This window comes from Falco punctatus (assembly GCF_963210335.1).
Source record: "Falco punctatus genome assembly, chromosome: 11".
Taxonomy (NCBI): Eukaryota; Metazoa; Chordata; class Aves; order Falconiformes; family Falconidae; genus Falco; species Falco punctatus.
In genome coordinates, this window is record NC_137591.1 from 25,718,009 (window position 1) to 25,735,711 (window position 17,703).

General features: G+C 48.6%; 1 protein-coding gene across 4 annotated transcripts in view; it reads left to right on the forward strand.

The window, feature by feature from the left end:
• Positions 1-17,703, forward strand: part of RGS4 (regulator of G protein signaling 4) — a 205,050-nt gene that overhangs the window by 180,480 nt on the left and 6,867 nt on the right. For 2 of the 4 annotated variants that reach the window (XM_080406985.1, XM_080406986.1), the window contains one exon: positions 3,674-13,486. In XM_080406985.1, the coding sequence (XP_080263111.1) occupies positions 13,245-13,486 (242 nt within the window). In that variant the 5' untranslated portion in view covers positions 3,674-13,244. Of the gene's footprint in view, positions 1-3,673; positions 13,487-14,145; positions 17,631-17,703 lie in introns of those variants that run through there. The other 2 variants (XM_080406987.1, XM_080406988.1) reach the window with 2 other exon arrangements.

The window sequence follows — 17,703 nt, forward strand, 5'->3', positions numbered from 1 at the left end:
GCCTTTGCTTTGCGTGAGTGTTGGACCAGACGGGTCCTGACTCCCTTCCAGCCTCACTCACTCTGTGATTCTGAACTCACCAAAGGGCTCAAGAGTACTTCCCTAACGCAAACAAGCCAGCAAATTGTCCCCCAGTGAACCAGAACATTGCAGAGCAACGAGCAGCACAAACCCCATTGATCTTTGGCTCAATCCAGCATAGCAACTGAGGGAGCTGTACCTTGGACTCCTCACCACTTTGCTCTGGAGCACACTTTCAGGGTCTGCAGGTCCCTGGTGCGAGGGGGAACGTACATGGCTCTGCCTGGACCAGGTGCTCCAGCTGCTGCTACTGTGTCTGAGTAATCGGCAGGGACACGTGTTTCAGGGAGCAGCTGTTGAACAGAAATCACGGAGGGTCACTCAGCTAAAGTTAAAGCAGAATCAAAATATAAAGCTTTCACCAAAGCAGATGTTTTGCTGCTGGCCGGGCCGTGCTGTGCATGCCAGCAGTGGGCAGTCGAAGTCCATTCTAGTGTCCACCTGGTGTCCAGCCTGCACCGAGGGTGGGAGAGGTGTCCCCAGCAGCCAGGGGAAGGCAGAAGTTCTGCCTTCTGTTAGAAGCCGTATTTCCCCTTGGTCTTAGCACCGCCCTGGAAGCTAGCACCTAAGTGGAGCCTGCAGGCCAGGTAGGAGTTGGGAAGAAGGTAAAACAACTTCGATTTCCTTTCTGAGACAGATGAGATCATTTCTTCCCTCCATGTCACAGTCCTGGGCTGTTGTATTTTTCATGCTTCATTACAAGTGTTTGTAATTATATGAGTGGCTTCAGAGGCCAATTAAGCCTTCATTTGGAGGCTGCTCTGGATGCTGGAAGCCCTCCATTAGCCTGGGCTTCTGCCAGGGATAAAACACTACATTGTCTTTAACAACTGCACCAGCTCCTATCTGCTTAATGTTGATTTTCCTATTAAGTTCAGCTAATACTTTTCTAATTGTGTGAGCTGGGCTTGAAGCCAGGCTGGGTGACTCTTGCCGGCTCCTTCCTAGGCTGAATCAGAGATGAGCAAAACCCTCACAAACACTCCACTGCGCACATGCTCAGTCGCATCTAAACAGCAGCTCTTCTCCCCAAAACTGACTCAGGCTTTTATTTGTGCACCCTGCGTTGCTTCCCAAGGCAAGCCCCACACAACCAGGAGATGTGGGTGTTAGAGAACATACTCACTGGAGCACCAGGTGCCTGGCATTGCACGCAGCTTACCCCAGGAAGTACCAGAAAGGATGCCATGGAAATCAAAGGCCAGCCCACATTTCTGCCACAGACCAGGAATTACTATTCTGTTAATACTTTGAGGCAGATAATAGAGTACAAACTGCCCAGGGGGGAATATTTACAAATGGAAGGACTGGTTATATCCACAGGTCTGGGCATTCACGTGGTGTGGAAGGGAGGCCACTGACACCACGGTGGAGTAGGAGACCTCAGCCACTATTTTCAAGCAGAGTGCTCAGAGATGCCATTCGTCCGCTGTGGCTCTGTTACTCACCAGAGGGTGGTATGACAAACCTGCTGAACCAGGCACTTCTCGCTGGGGTTGATGCAGAGGTGTGATGTGGAGCACCTGTACCCCGCTGTCTAGCTGGAGGGGCACCACTTGGCTGCATCTCTGTCCAGGAGCTGGTTCTGGAAGCCTTAAGGAAAGATAGGAATTTTTCTTTTGGGAGCAAGTGTAGAGACGATGTCCAAACAAAATGTGTGTCCTATCATACTGGCAGAAGAAAAGTTGCCCGTTCTCTGAGAGTCTTGCTGAGAAATAGAAGCGGTTATCAGCAGGTGACTGACAGCCGTTGCTGGAGGAGACCCATGGTCTGCACATTAAAAGTGTGTCCTTCTCAAGCCTTTTCTCTCAGGCTATGGTTCAAAAATGCATATGATAATATTTAAGCAAATGTGTAGATTCATTGCTGAGTAGGAATGAACCTAAGCACATATGGTTTTATTTAATAATTGACTTGCATATTCTTTAATTTAAAATAGCCAGGAAATTAAATAATTTAATTTAAAAAAAAAAAACTTATTTAATTTGAATTTGCTGTAACAGCCATAACTTCAAATTAAAATATCAATATGATAGAAACCACTACTTCTGAAATTTCTGTTTTAGAAACATTACTGTTTTAACTTTAAAACCCTTGCAGCTCTAATACAATTATTACGCACTAGTCAAGTTTTAGTGCCTTATTGCACCCTAACACTGACAAATTCAAAAGAAATTCACCTTGACTCTCAACAGCTTGTGTTGGGAGCTGATTTGCAGCTGAGTGCAACAGCCCCCTGCTTCAAGCCCCTCTCAGACCTGGCTCTGGGCATGGACACGGCTGCAGCCAGCCACCTCGCAGGGAGCCTGGGCCAGCACCGTGTGACAGCAGCTGGTGCTGGCCAGGGCGCCCGGGGGACAGCAGGCCACCAGAACTCAGTGATGGACACAGGGCCACCTGTGCTCACTGCACATGCTTGGACTGTGTAGAGCACCAGGTCACATCCTGCAAACCTTCTGGAGCATTTGTTTTTCAAGAGTTTATTCCTTTACTAAAGATTAGGAAAATGAGAGAGATTGCTGAAAATTCAGGTGTTTAAGATAGGAGATAAGGTCTGGTAGCAAAAATCATCATTATTTTCTTGAGCATAAGAAATAAAATATAAAGAATGGGCATACGACAGGTACAAAACCTCATTAATCTTAGAATTTCTGGCAGTAAAACGTGCCTCCTGCTTAAGGTGTTTGGTACACAGAGAGGAAAGTTTAGAGAGCCTGAAATTCACTGCAACACAGCACTAGACATCCAAACAAGTCATTATTGTAGATGGTTTCCTGGTAGCATGAAGCAGCAAGAGGGAGCCGGGGATATTTCAGAGCAAAGCTGAAAACACTAATTGACTTTTACTCGCTGGGAAAGAAGATGTAGCATGACAAATGGCTTTGTGGTTTGAATCACTAGAGACTGAGAAGAGCGTTGCTGGTTAACAGGACTCTACTGAGCAGAAAAGGCTGTGTTAGGATGGCTGTAATTTGCAAGATGTGCTTGTAGAGCACAGGAGGAGCCAGCAGGATGCTGGCGAATGGAATGCAGCGTGACCAGGCAGACAATGAGGGGGTAGAGGGATGAGGCTGGAAAGGACCAAGGAGGAACTGGGCAGCACACAATGGTTGTTGTTGTCTCTGGGGTAAGTAGGGCGGCACAGCTCTTCCCAGGGAGGTCAGAGATGGCTTTGCCTACATGGGGAGCAGGTTCAGAGGGAAGATGTGGTGTCAGAACCCTGAGGGCACTCACAGACCTTACTTACCTCAAACCAGCTTCACCTGGGCCCCCACCCACACCCTCTGCTCACAGACCAGGAGCTCTATTTAAACTCGGGCTTTGGGCCACAGATTCCTCCTGAGCTATGTTGTAGGTTGGTTTCTCTCTAACCCCATCTCCTGCTGCACTTAATAGGGGCCCCTAAATGCTCCTTGCCCTGGTCCATCCTGGGGTTGCGGATGGACCATTCATTAGTCCCTGTGCAGCCTGCCCTGCTCAGGTGCTGTGGGATAGTGTGCTTTAGTGAGGTTACAGTCTGTGCTGGGATTGTTCTCAGCTCCTCACTTGTCCCCCTTTATGGAGCATTTCCCCTCCTGCTGCTTCCTAACAGGGTGTTTTGCAGCGGGTCCTCCTGAGGTCACTGGAAGCCTGATGAGCTGCACAGAGGTCACCAGACAAGCCCTGGGAGGAAGGATCTGCCCTTCTGTCCTGTGGCCCATCTTCTGGAGGAGAGATGCCTTCTAGCTACAGCAGTCAAACATGCTTGTTGAATTAATAAGGTATGAGTCCAATGCTCCTTATTTTACATCATATGCATCAGTGTTCATTCTAGCTGCTGAAAGGAGTGAGCTCAGAAATAATCCAAGGGTCAGTTTTCTAACATTAGACTAGAGTTGTCTTTATTTACTTTTACAAACTTGGCCAAGGCTCAAGGCACTCTAATGTTATGTACCCTTCAGTAAACTCAATTAACTGGAAACGCAGAAACACTGATACCAACTTTTTCCCTTGGGAGTAGTCACTGTGAGCTGCTTTCTCCAGTTAGAAAATTAACTTCCTTTTCCCCAGTGTTGCAGAGCTGGTGGAAACCTGTTTAGCTTAAAAAAAAAAAGTGAATAGGTTTGATGAAGCAGCCCAGCTTGGCTTCCTGCAGCAGTCAAAGGGCAGCAAAGCTTGGTAAGAGTGGGAAGGTCTAGACTGCAAAAGGCAGTTGGGCTTCCCATGTTGAAGGACAGGCTCTACAGAACCAGTGGGGCCCAGCTACCCAACAGCAGCTCTGTGTCTGTCTCTGAGGCAGCCAGGTGGGATCATTAGGATCCTTGCATGTGGGTATCAAAGCTGAACTTCAGACTACTGTTTTATCACCTCCTCAATAAGCCCTTGCTGAGGGAATGCAGAAAGGCCATCTAGAACTTCATCAAGATCCAAGGCAGAGGCAAATAAACTACGTTTGTAGTGGGAGCTTTTCTGAGTGGTGTCATAAGCCTTTCCACAGGTGATCTAGTCTAGTACTTCGTGATCTTACAGTTGGAAAAATCTTGTCTGCTGCTTAATCTAATCTTGACTTAGTGTAATTTCAGACAAATATTTCTTGTCCTTAACCAGCATGGATGCACCGAATAGTTTATCATCTTTCTCTTGGTAACTACAGCCTTTTATGGATGTGACATTTAGGCACTTCATGTATCGTTACCCTGTGTCCCTTTGGTCTGCTCACTTCTAGATTGAACAAACTCTCATTCTTCTATCTTGCCTTATAGGTCTGTGATCTGGACTCTCTCCAGTTGGTGTTCAGCCTTCTTGAAGAGCAGTATCAGTCTTCTGACCTCTTACTAAACATCTGAATGAGGCAGAATATTCTGATTATCCCATATATCTATGTATAAGAGACTTGTAATAGAAATATTAAGGTTGAAGTGATGTCTGAATTGAAATGTGTGTGTAAACAATGGGGGGAGAACAACAGAATGAGGATTCAAAGTATGACCCGTGCTGAGACTGTAGAGCCCTGATCCCAGAACCAGGTTCCTAGGATGCCATTCCTGGTTGTAAAACTGAAGAATGTGTTTATGGCATGACCAAAAGGCCTGTGCTGTGGTAATGTCACAGCACAGACATGTTATCAGCAGAAGACCCTACATCCTGCCCAGGCAATGGCATTGAGGTTGCAGTAATCCACATACCATTGCTTTCCTTGACAAGCCATCAAGGGAACAAACATGTCCTGACTAGGAGAAGTAGATAATTCTCAAATCTGAAAAGTTTAGCCCATGCTGTTGTTAACAAGAAGAACACTGTGTACAGCTTCAAGCTGATGTACCTGGCTTTCTGCGTGTCCTATGTCTTGCCCTGCCCTCAGCCACCTTTTCCTTCCATTCCTCCAGCAACATCAGGCTGCCCCAGCCTTTGCTGTTCTCCTGTCTGTACTTTGTTCTTTGGTCCCTGTTGCTCCTCCTCTGCAGTCTGTCATCTTTCTTGTTGGTCTTGCAAACCCTTCGCTCTGCCGCAGTATCCCAGCTGCCTCTGTTTTTCTCCCTGTCACAAGTTCACAGTTACCTGCTGTCCCGTGCTTTTGGCTGCACAGTCCTAGTCCTGCTTCTTGGTACACACTGGTCCCAGGCTGGTGGCCTTTTACTTCCTGGGAAAAAACTTTATCTGCTTAGCCACGTAGTTGATTGAAAGCTTCTATAACTCATCTATTCATCCTGCACTGACCTTCAGCAGGCTGACTGTGTGGACAGCACACTCTCCCTCCCTTCATTCCCTGTGCGGGATTGCTCACATTATAAATCTCCACGCTTTTCCTCATTACCAAGTCTGTACTTATGCTGCTGCTGAGCCCTGTACGTGCCAGATTCAGCACTGCTTTTCCATGGCTGAATATTTGGGGATTCTGGACTGATTAAGAAGGGGGAGGGTGACACCACCCGAGCTTTCTTGGTGGTCTGATCTGATGTACTTGGAGCTAAACAAAATATTTGCTTCACTGAATTGTAAACTCTGGGTAATTGGGCCAGTTAGTTCATCAGTGGAGGCTGGTTGATAGTCAAATTTCTGTACTAGTACTGAAGCAGGTTTCCTGAGAATACATCAGCAGCTCTAGAACATGGAATAGGGCTGGATAAAAATTGGATGGAGTCTTGGCTGGGAATAGCTTCCATGTCCCTATATAATAACACCTGAGCATGTGCTGAGTGTCGGTTCGGGGTTCAGGGACTGTTACTGTTCTGCCGTGATAGAAAGCAGGTACTGTGAGGCTGAAGTATTTGCTGTAAGGCTCTGTTGTTCTCAGATGGGGGGTAGCATGTCTTTCCCTTGCAGTCTCAGGAATAATTCCAGACAATATATGAAAGGGATATGGAAGAAGGGGGGGGGAAATATATCCTTCCATTCTTAGAGCTGTCCCCATTCCCCTTCTAGCCTCTGCTGCACATTACCTTGTGTGACTCATACAGAACAAAGACAAGCAGGATTTTAGAGCTAATTTCTTTAAAATTTGAACCCACTTTGGTCTCTGCTGCTGACGGAGTCCAGCCTGCCCCTTGTACTGGACTGATGGGTTTTGGACCACGTGCACATATATTAGAGAATTTAAAAAGCAGTAAAACAGCACAGCGGGATTCAGCTTCTATTATCCAGGAGCCATAAGTGAAGGCAATCCACAGCTGGATACAGGAAAAATTGAGAAAAACAGAAGCAAAAATATTTTCTGTCGACACCAGCTTTCATGTAGTGGAGTAACTCTGTTAAGCTCGGCACTAGCATGTTGATGTGCTTTGGCTATGAAAGCACATGATGTGTTGTTTGGCTATGAAAGCGCATCATCTGTTGACAGTGTCAGTTCCCTCCTAGTATGAGCATCATGGTGTGAAGTCCTTTTGACAGACCAGCCCTGGAGATGTGGCACCAGACTGTAGATGTTAATCTGGAATATGCTGGCCTTTGGGCACTGCGTTCTTGAGCAGCACCAGTATGAGCTTTCATGAGAAATACCTTGAGCCATGCTTTCAGGGGTAATAGTGCTGCTTGAGCAGGTGATGCCCTTTGTCCCACTCCTCTCTCCATGATTTTTTTACTTTTTGTAATTGGGATGCAACTGGCAAGACAGCTGGCCTCTCTGCCTCCTGGCTTACTCCCTTCACATCTCATTGATCAGAGGCTGCTTCAAGAGCTGGTCATTAACCCTCGAAGAGAAAAATCCTGTTGGAACACAATTTTTGCTTGGTACAGAAAGCTGGGAAGCTGCAGCAGCACAGTTCTACAGACCAATGGAAGCATGCCCAGGGTGGTGCCTTTAGATTTAGATTTAGCACAGAGTCCCTTAGCTTAACAAGGATATGAGCACCAGTGATTAGCAGAGAAACCAGGCTTGAGGGCTTGTTTTGATTTCTGCTTCAGCCTTCCAATCTAACACACTTAACGTGCATCAGGGAGCAGGGCAAGGAGACACTTTGTTCTCATATCTTGCAAAGTCAATCAGTTGCGTAACATGAATCACAGAGGCAGCAGGAACGTGATCAAGTGCAGAGAAGGGACACATCAAAGGCTTTATTGTGGGCATAGGGAGGGGTGAGCCAGGCTTCTATCCAACTTATCTTTCTCAAACTGCCTTTAAGCTTGTTTTGCATCAGTTGCCTGTCACTCTAAATACAGCTCAGACTGCAAGGTAGCTTCCCTGGAGCCCTTGCCTATTAGAATAGGAGAAGTAAGCACCCCCAAAAACCTCCAGAACAATTGGAGGGGGAAATAAAACAAATTAGGCACTTCCCCTGCATCAGCCTCACAGCGGGGCTGGGATTGCTCGGGGTCTGTGCAGAGCAGAGTGCGGATACAGCCAGCATGGGTGCGAGACGGGAGAGGCAGCGCCAGGGCAGGGTGTCACCCTGGCCCTTTGATTCAAAAGGCTGAACTCTGAGGGGGGAATGGCTGTTTTTCTTAAGATAAGGCTTAAACTTGGAGCACCTGCAGCTTGCAAGAGGTGTCTAGGCAGCTTGTCTGGTGCAAGTAGGTTTCTTTCTATGTTCCCCCCCAGCCCCCATCCTTCTGAAGCTGGGCCACTGTGCAACCAGGAGTACTTGTCCCACCATCCAAAGGAGCACGAGCACCAGGGATCCAGGTGTTGTGGTAGCCTGAGCTCTTGGCTGTTTCCCCTCCTCAGCCTTCTGGTTGTCTTTCACCAACAAGTGCTTAAAACTTTTACAAATCCATAGTGCTTATTCAGAGGTTGAGCTGCAGATGAACTAGCTCACATCAGAAGGGACAGAGAGGGGAGAAATCACAGCGCCCTAATGGAGGATGAGCCTGAAAAAAGCCATCCATGCTTTTGGCAGCGTCTGCCTCCGACAAGGAAGAAATGCCTCACTGAAGCTTGATACTGACTTAGAAAATGACAAATGACCAGTCTGTTCTCTCCCAGTGCAAGGTTTGATGCGAAAGCTTACCAGATGCTCTGCATGCCTCACCTATTTTGGTTGAAGGAAGGAGGTTTACAAGGTAGGTAACAGAGAGAGGGATGTTGAAAAAAGAAAGGGCAAAAAGAAATCACTTCAACATAAAGCTTTCCCAGCATCTGTGACTGTATTAGGCAATTTCCTTCTTTGCCTAACAAACAGCAAGAGCATTTACCGCTGAAAGCATGTCTGGAGGCTGTGGGAGCACATAATGACTGTTGAGGGGCTTCTGGGCTTTCTTGATCCATTTTGTAAATTCATCTCTCATCCGTGTTATATTAGCGCTATTTTTAGCTGCTTTCACTCAGAACATAAGTGAATCTCCATTACGAATCTCAAGTACAAGATAACAGTAAAGAGAGGGATGTTGCCGAGCAAAGGGTCATGCTGGAGGCATGTGCCTGGCACAGCTCCCCCAGAGATCCTGCCACGCTGTCCCAAAGCACTGGGGCACTGGTTTCAGCTCTTGGTGACCTCCCTTGCAGGGCAGTGAGGCCACTCAGCCCACGCACGTGCTCCCTCCAGAAACAGCCGAGTGTCCCTGGAGACCCTTGGCTGCTGGACAGTGTTCCCAAGGATTGTCTTGTCCGGATGCCGTGGGACCTGTCCTTCTCCTTCCCACAGCTCGTGGCTGGGGCCTCTCCTCATATAGCTTCCTGCCCCCCTGTACCTCGCTGACCACTCTTCTCCCCTTTCCAGCTCTTATGGCCCCAGCCTTTCCCATTTCTGGCCAGTGTGGCTCCATCCTCAGCCTGGCCATCCCTCCACAGGCACCCTGAAACACCAGTGCTCGGAGGGCAAAGGAGGAACATACTGGGTTCTGCTGGCAGCCAAGTGGTAGGGTACATCTCACGGAGTGGAGGTGAATGCAGAGAGCAGTGTGGTCATGGCATGAAGCTATCTCAGCGACAGAGGGAGAGGACAAGCCATACCCCAGTAGGATTTGCTGGCTAATTGGATATTGGGCATGTTTTTATGGGAATCTAACACTGTGTAACAAACCAGGGTCTGTGCCTGGCAAGCCTTTCCAGCTGGGACAAGCCCATGAACTTGGGCTGAGCGGCAATCTCATGTGAGGGTTTTGTGGAAGTTTAGCTGGACTGACTGGGACTGCAGCATTTTTTCACAAAATGAGGAAACAGAATTTGTTGGCGCTGCCCTCATCAGAGGCTTGCAATTTCCTGTGATGCCCAAATAAGATAAACTTTGTACATCACGGCAGTCAACTTATACCGTGATAATGCTGAACAGCACAGCTCCTTTCAGAGCTGTGTCTTTTGAGCTAGCATGTCTCTCCAGAGGTCAGAAACAGCACCCTGGATCTGAACATATTTGATCTGAGAAAGTCCAGGTCCATCTGTAGCTCCATCTGTGGCTCCATCTTTGAGATTATCCAAGGCAGCATCTCTTTTGATTTTTGCATTATCTCCTTGTAAGATAACGGGCTATCTGTGAATGATGGTCTAAGGATTGCTGCAACTTTGCTGCAATAGGTCTTGGTCAGATTCCTGCGTGATCCAAGTGATCCTGTGTTAGACGAGCCTGTAATGGATACTGGAGGCTAGATTCAAAACAGGTGTAGAAGCCCATGTTTTTTCTTTCCACATTGAAACTTATTTCTAGCTGAAACACCAAGGCACAAATGTGCCTTGGGATAGCAGCTTGCAGCAGTCTCACCTGCTGAGACAGTAATTGCAGTCTTTAGCATCCAGCCTGCATCCAGAGTACCAGAAAGACAGGCAAACACTGTTTCAGAAGAGACAGTAAGGTCTCAGCCATGTGCATCCTCCGGAGGAGTCCAGAAGGATGAAATGTAACAACATTGAACATTTATTTCTGTTCTGGAAGAAGCAGAAATGTCTAAATGATGCAGCATTAAATGTTGTCGCTCTCAGCGTGATATTTGAGCATCAGCTGCAGAGCACAGCCATGTACCATGTGCCATAGATTTTGCTCACAGCTCTTTCTCTGCTGCTTTTTTTTTTTTTCCCCCTCTGTGGCACAGTGACGCTCAGGTCTGCTTGGATTTTCAGCAGTGCTGCAACATAAATTTTAAATGGCAAAAGGTCTTGGCAAAGCAGAGCTCACCGAGCACGGACTTTTCCAGTAGTCCTTGCATGTCTATTATATACTGTATGCATTCCTATGCAACCAGCCTCCAAAGCAAGTGACTTTTTCCTAGTGTAGCAATTCCACATTTTTTCTACAATGGATGTTTTCCACTTGCAGTTTTATTCTGTCCAGTTCATCTCCAAGACGTAGATCAAGGAACTTCAGGCTAGGATCAACTGTTTTCAGTGCAGTTTCATTTTGCTGCTTCCTTTTTGTGACTTCTAAACTAGCTGCCCATCAGGGCTGACTCACCCCTTGAATGCTTGTCACCTTTTAGAATTGCCCTTCAGGCTGGGGCCACATCAGGAGCATTTACTTTTACCCCAAGTCAACTCAGCCGTTGTATGCAGCAGGCTGGCGTGATGCAGTGCTTTTGAATGGATGCTGTTTCTCTGCTGCAGGTGCTTGTCCTTGCTTTTGTGTTTCTTTCGCCTGCAATCATGCTGCTCTGTAACCCCATCTGCAGACTTGTCAGACATCACCTTTTAAATAACTGGCATACCCTTGAGACAGGCATTGACAGATGCTTGCTGCTTCCAAGCTGCCTTTTGTAAGTGGGCTTAGAGAATTAAACAACTACACTGTGACCAGAGCAGTAAGCAACTTGCTTTGGATGCTGAGCCATGACCCCACTAACAAAACATCCCCTGGGCTTTGCACTTCTGAATAAAGCTCTAGCCTTTGTTCCCTGGCATGGGCCCATCAGCTCTAATCCTGCTCAGCTGCTGCTGGAAAGATAAGAGGGAAGGGAGGTAGGTCCATCTAAGGTTAAGACAGTAGATCTCACTAGATCTGCAGCGAGGAAAGATTTAACCTGGCAGCCTGTAACTTCGCATCCTCTAGCAATTGTCCAGGCAGAAGACAGCTGCACCACATTAAGAAGCTGGGCTTTTTAAGGCCGTAGAAAAGAAATCACTGCACAGCTGGGTTGCTAAGGAAGGTGCAGAAGGCATGAGAGGTGATTTTGTTGTGCTCTCTGCATGAAGGCATCTTCATTTCTGACGCATCCACCTGGTTCCTGCCTCCCTTTATGCCGTCTCCTCCCTGCACCTCAGGCACATTCGGGTGAATCCGTCAGCCCACAAGTGAGACATTCCCAGGCGATGTGTGCGCAAAGCTGAAAGCTACATGGTGATGGGCCCACAGGGGTCCATTTGAGCTGTCCCACCATCACCTGTCACAGTTCCTGTCTCAACAGGGGATTTCCCAGTAAGCTTCAAATAATAAGTGCAAACAGCTTGTGAAAAAGCACATGAAAGAACACAGAATGGTGCATTTAAAACAACAGCAGCTACATTCACGTCACTATATATCAGGTCAAACTATGGAGTGAAAATACTTGGACCTGGTTGCTGTCAAGGGTGAAGTACTTCACCACAAGCAGTATGTAGCACGTGTCTCACTAGAGCCGCCCTGGCTCCATGGGAGCAGCACCCAGCTCTTGGGTGCTGTGTGTGGGCTGGGGTTTGTGGGCTGGGGAGGGGCTGCCAGCACCCAGACAGGACAAAACCACCTGCTTCACACCCCCAGGCATTTCAGGGACAGAAGCAGCAATGGCAGTGCTGGGGTCTGGCACTGGGAGACTTCCAGAGGAGCTGCGGGCAGAGCTGGGACACACTGCAAGTGTCTGCTCAGTGTCCCTTGCAAAAGTCAGTGAGTGTGTCCCTGCCCGGGGGCAATGTTGCCCTGGGGATGACCTACACAGTTTATACCAACCCAGTGCAACTGACTTGTTCCAAGATTCTTGGAGGAATAGGCTAAAAAACTCTCAGGGCAAAGAGCGGTTCTTTTTCATACATTTTAGAATAAAAGGAGACTGGAAGAAAGCCATGCTGTAAGACGGGATGAGCTATATAGTCAAAGAGCTATTAACCTTTTGATCAGTGCAGCAGCGCTATTACAATGGAAGACAAAAGGCTCATTTGAAAAGGTGGTGATATAATTGATACCAGTTGATGTGATTTAATGGTAAAACAGACCTTTTCTAATAAGCTTAATAGTGCTTTTATGAAGGAGTTGTGGTGGTGAAAGAGATTTATAAATGAATATGACTTGCTATCAATATTTGGCTTAAAATGTCATAAAAGCCATATTAAATGGACTAAAAGTGGCTAAATGAGACATTTCAAAGTGGTTTCAGTGTTGGGAAAGCAACAGTAAACAGGCATGTGTTGGCTTGGTTTGTGGTCCAGTCCTACTCAAAATTTTCTTAGTGATAGAGGAAAGGAGCTGTTAATCAAGATGGACGATGGAGAGAGATCTGGCAAACTGAAGGCAAATTACTCAAATTATAGCTTTTTCTGTTGTCTGATGCCCACAAAGAACAATAGCCAGACAAAAAAACCCACACTTATTTCATTACCAAACCCTAACCAGGAGAAAATAAAAAGTCCATTTGTGCTGAACAAAATTCTTCCTTTGTTACAAGATGAAATATTTTCGTCTGGGTAGTAACAGAAGAAGTAGGCAGCCCTATAAACTGAGGGCTGAAGCAAAGAAAAACCCAACCAAACCCCCCAAAATTATTAGGAACTTCCAAGCACTTAAAAATGACAAAAATCCACTGATGGTGTAGGTGCATGCATAAGTGGAAAACACCTGAGAGCATGGGAAAATTGTATGAGTTGTATGAAGCTGGGGCTAAGGAATGTGCTGAATGAATGTGCTGGCATTGACAGAGCATCGGTTCAGAGAGGAGCAGGCTCCGCAAGAAACTGCAACAACAAACCAAAGCTGCTTTGCCTGGAAAAGTTCATCTTTGCCTCATCCAAGAGAGGCAGAGAGGTGACTGGGTCAGCCTGGAGGTACATCCACTTGAGAAGATTTCCACGTGAGCATCGAATTAACTGTGTGGCAGAATGGTGAGTCATCCTTCTCGTCAGGGCTAATTTGGGAAGAGATGCTCTCTCCTCGGAGGCTGCCTCTGGGGGCTGGTTGCAAGGGCCATGGCTGTGGTCACGCGTGAAGCCAAGGCAGCGCACTGCAGAGACATGGGAAAGAAATACTTCCTCAAACGATGCTGTGGGACAGTGTTCCTGGGAATCCCAGTGCTGGCTGGGGGACTCTATGGGGACAAATGTGGCCTCTCCATGTGTCCTTTAAGGAGGTCAGGTCATAGTCAGTGCCTTGGGACAGGAAATATGGCTGCATGCAGCGTCAGGCACGTGCTGGGCTGATTCACCCGAACTCAGACCCAAATGGTCCTTCCAGGGCTCTCCGTTCCCAGCTCATTAGCCATAATTCAATCAAAGCACGCCTTTATGTGGAGAAGATGCAGCCCTCATTAGTGGAAGGAAATCTTACCCTCTAACGGGTGCACCGCAGAAGAAATCAGCGGTGTGGGATTGCACTGGAAGGGGTTCTGTGCAAAGAGCGCTCAGGGCTGGGGTGTGGGGGAAGCGTGCCAGGGAGCTGGGCACCGCTGGGGCCGGGGCTGCTCGCCTGGGCAGAAACCCTGGCTGGTGCTTCTCAGTGGTGTGGGAGCTGCTCCAGTTCCTCACTGACGCCGTCTGCCAAGGGGGGGGGGGGCGGGGGGGGGGGCAGAGGTGTATTGGGGTGGGGACCCCGTGAGAAAGACGGGCGGCACTGTGCCCAGCGTGCCCCTGCACACCCAGCGGCTCTGCCAGCCCACTCCCGTGGTGCCCACTCCCGTGGTGCTGGGCTGGCTTTGCGAGACACGGAGAAGGGGAAGAGCGGGATGCTGTTAGCCTCTGCCAGGTGGACAGGGGAAGGCAGCGGTGACAGGAGAGGTGCTGGCCCAGCAGCACATCCTCACAGCTCCCCTGTCATGTCCTTCTCCGCTTCCAGTGACGCAAAGCAGCCGTTTTCCTTGTGCGTTCATGCATCCCACAGCGTGCTGCTCTGGGATGGGACGGGGCTGAGGCTGGAGAGCCCTGTGCTGTCAGGAGGGCAACAGCCTGCCGTAGCTTGCCTCTGGGCAGTGACCACCAAAGCAGCGTTCCCCATGCTCCCTGCCCCCTCCCACGGCCTGCTGCTGGGCTGTGGCAGAGGGACACGTCCCACCCGCGCTGGTGTACGGGGGTGAGCACACGTGTCTGACGTCTTTCCCTAGCAGCAGTGGTGGGAGGGAAAGCTCGGTTTCGTAGCCTTGTCTCTAGCTGCCTGGGGAGGCAAGGCGGGGGATGCAGCAGGGGTGAGTGGGTGGGGGGGTGAGAGATGCCACAGTGGGAACCGCAGACTGTTCCTATCCTGTGGTCTCCTGTGAACCCCTGGGTGCCTCCAAAGCACCTCACGGCCAAGAGATGTGTTGGTCAGGGAGCCCCCAGCCCTGCATGCCAGCCCGTCCTCACTGCCGATTCCTCTGTGCCACAGCTGAAGCGAGCAGAGGTGATGTGACAGGCGTAAAAGTGGCATGAGCTGCTGCTGCTTTAACTGGCAGGGAGGAGATTTTGGTGTAGAGCACAGCACAGCCTGTGCCCTGAGAGAAGAGGCCTGACTGTGAAGGGTAAGAGGTAGAAGGAGGTGCTTTTGATTGGGGGCCAGCTGCAGCACTATGGCGATAGGAAACTGCAACAGCTGGGAACAGAGGAGCAACAGTACACAAACCCAGACTCCTCACATGGGGGCCAGGCTGAACCGGTCTGCGTTAATGAACTGGAAAAAGAGAAATTTCAGCTGCAGCAATTCTAAGAGTCTGCGTACCCATTCCAGGGAGGATAGTCTTAACTACAAAGCCCTTTGGGCTGGCTGTCGTGACGGCAATGTTAGGAATTTCTTATATTCTGCTCGCACAGAACTTGAGGCATACAGAAGGTGACTTGCTGTTGACAACACCAGCATTCGAGCATCATTAGAGCCATGCAGCCAACGTGCTTACAATCCACAGAGAAGGTGGCATTCCCAAACATGGTCACATGCCAATTTACAAAGAAACTGTGAAATTTCTGTGTTCTGCACAGTTTCCCTGCCCTAGCAATCAGCCTTTGGGACCTTCCTAAGCCAGGAGGTCAGGCCCTGATGTCAGGGGTGGTAGAGCTTGCAGACACCTTGACTGTGTTGGCCAGCTGAGCTCTTGAATTGCTTGAATGAGCATGTTGCTGTTGGCCATGAACAGCAGTAATGTTGCACAAGTTTGAGATTAAAATTAAATGAAATATTTAGCAATTAATTAACTGGTTAAGATTTTTTTCCTGGTGGCTATATTTTACCCTTTGGCTTCTCTTCTTCCTAAACAGAAGGCATCAGAGAGCTTTGGCACCAACTCTGTCAGAGCTCAGTCGCTTCTTACCAAAAACACGAGGGGCTTCACTCAGTCAAAGTTTTACGCTCCCCTGAGCCGGAGCTCATTTTTAATCCAGACAGTGCAGGACCTGCAGGCATGTTGCCTTAGGTTTGGCGTCAGGACAGTCACGTTCATAGAAAAGCATTTTGAAGTTAATTAGAGCGTTGCCTTTCAGCACAGTTAATGATCTGGGAGGATGCAGTATGCTAAGGCAGGTAAACTGGTGGGGGATTCGGGTTGTCTGTGGTGCTGGCTGTAGGCTCTAGAGACACAGGAAGGAAAAGCTCACCCTGTGACTTCAGCAGGTTGTGGGCAAAGTAGTTAAAGGTTTCTGGGGAGAGGGAGCGCAGAATTGGGTAGCGTGGGCAGACAGCCTGCTGCTGAACTGAAGCTTTTTTACGGCATAGCGGGAGCAAGGCTTGACGTGCAGCAGACCATATGCATGTCCGTCTGCACAAAGCTTTCCCCTCTTCTATAATGATGGTACAGGCTGTGCTGAGCCACAACTCAATAAATATCAGCCAATTCTCTCTCTCTGGAGGAGCAACTGCCTTCTGCATCCTCCAAAGCTGAGGACAAATGGTGTAGCTCGGGTCATTCTGCTCTGCCTTGGGACTGCAGCAGAGCCCAGGCAGCGCAGTCACCATCACACATCCCCACAGCCAGGTGTCTTATGGGTTCATCCTTTCACACAGAGTAGCCTCAACACTGACACAAAGTCCTCTCTGGACAGGCACAATTATGTCTATTTAGTTAATCATCTTCCCTTGGGGACTCGGGGACTCCTGAGCCCCACAGTCTGTTTTTTTATTAGGGGCGAACACAAATTGAGAAGGAAGGTAAAAGAAGCAGCGATACTCATATACCCATGGCAGCTGTGCTGTCAGCCTCCTGTCTGTCTTTCTCCTACACATGTACATGAGCTGTCCCCAAATATGTGTTTGCTGGGAGACACACATTTTATATTCCAATAGTGATATGCCGCTCGGCGGGGGAGATGGCGGGGGGGGGGGGGGGGGGGGGAGGTGATGTTCAGCCTCACCAAAGGCACGTATCCATGTGCCTCTAGAATAAAACAGGACAGTGTCATCTGCCTGGGTAGTTGCCTGGTGAATTTACATTTTTCTTTCCTTAGAGCTCTGGTTTCTGAATTTGTTGGGATTGCAAGGAAGTTTTATGTTTAAAATTCTTGTCCCTTGTTTTGCTCAGGTTGCTTTGGGGAGAGCAAAGGGGAAAATGAAGAGAGGAACCAGCAAAGCTCATCTCACTTCTCAGATCTGATTCTCTGACCCTTTTTATTATCTCTGCCACTCTGAAAGTCTCCAGCATCTTTTATCTGTGCCATTCCACCTTTTGTAATAGAGGAAAGCCCCTGAAGCTTTTTCCGCCCTTTTAACTGAATCCACCTCTGCAGCCAGACACTAAGCTTCATTTCTGGTAAGGTTTTCAGTCCCACTCACTCCTTTGTCTTGACTTATACGTCACCCTCTTCCTCTTGGGTGGGCAAAAAGGGGACGGGTGCTGCTGCTGTGCTGACTCCTGACTGGGTCACCCAGTGCTGCTGGGCTGTCTGGGCTAGGCTATAAAACAGAGCCAAGGCAGCGCAGCTGGCTCAGAGGAGAGACTGAATTCTGCAGACAGCGAAAGACCCGCACACAGCCTCTGCTGCTTCCTGCGCTGTTGTTTTTCCTGGAATACAGAACCGACCTCGGGAGCAAGATGTGCAAGGGACTCGCTGCGCTGCCAGCCACTTGCTTAAAAAGGTACTGTTTATTTCTGAGCATCTATTAATGGTCTCGTAAGTCTGGAGATATGCCGATGTATTTACTGCACTTT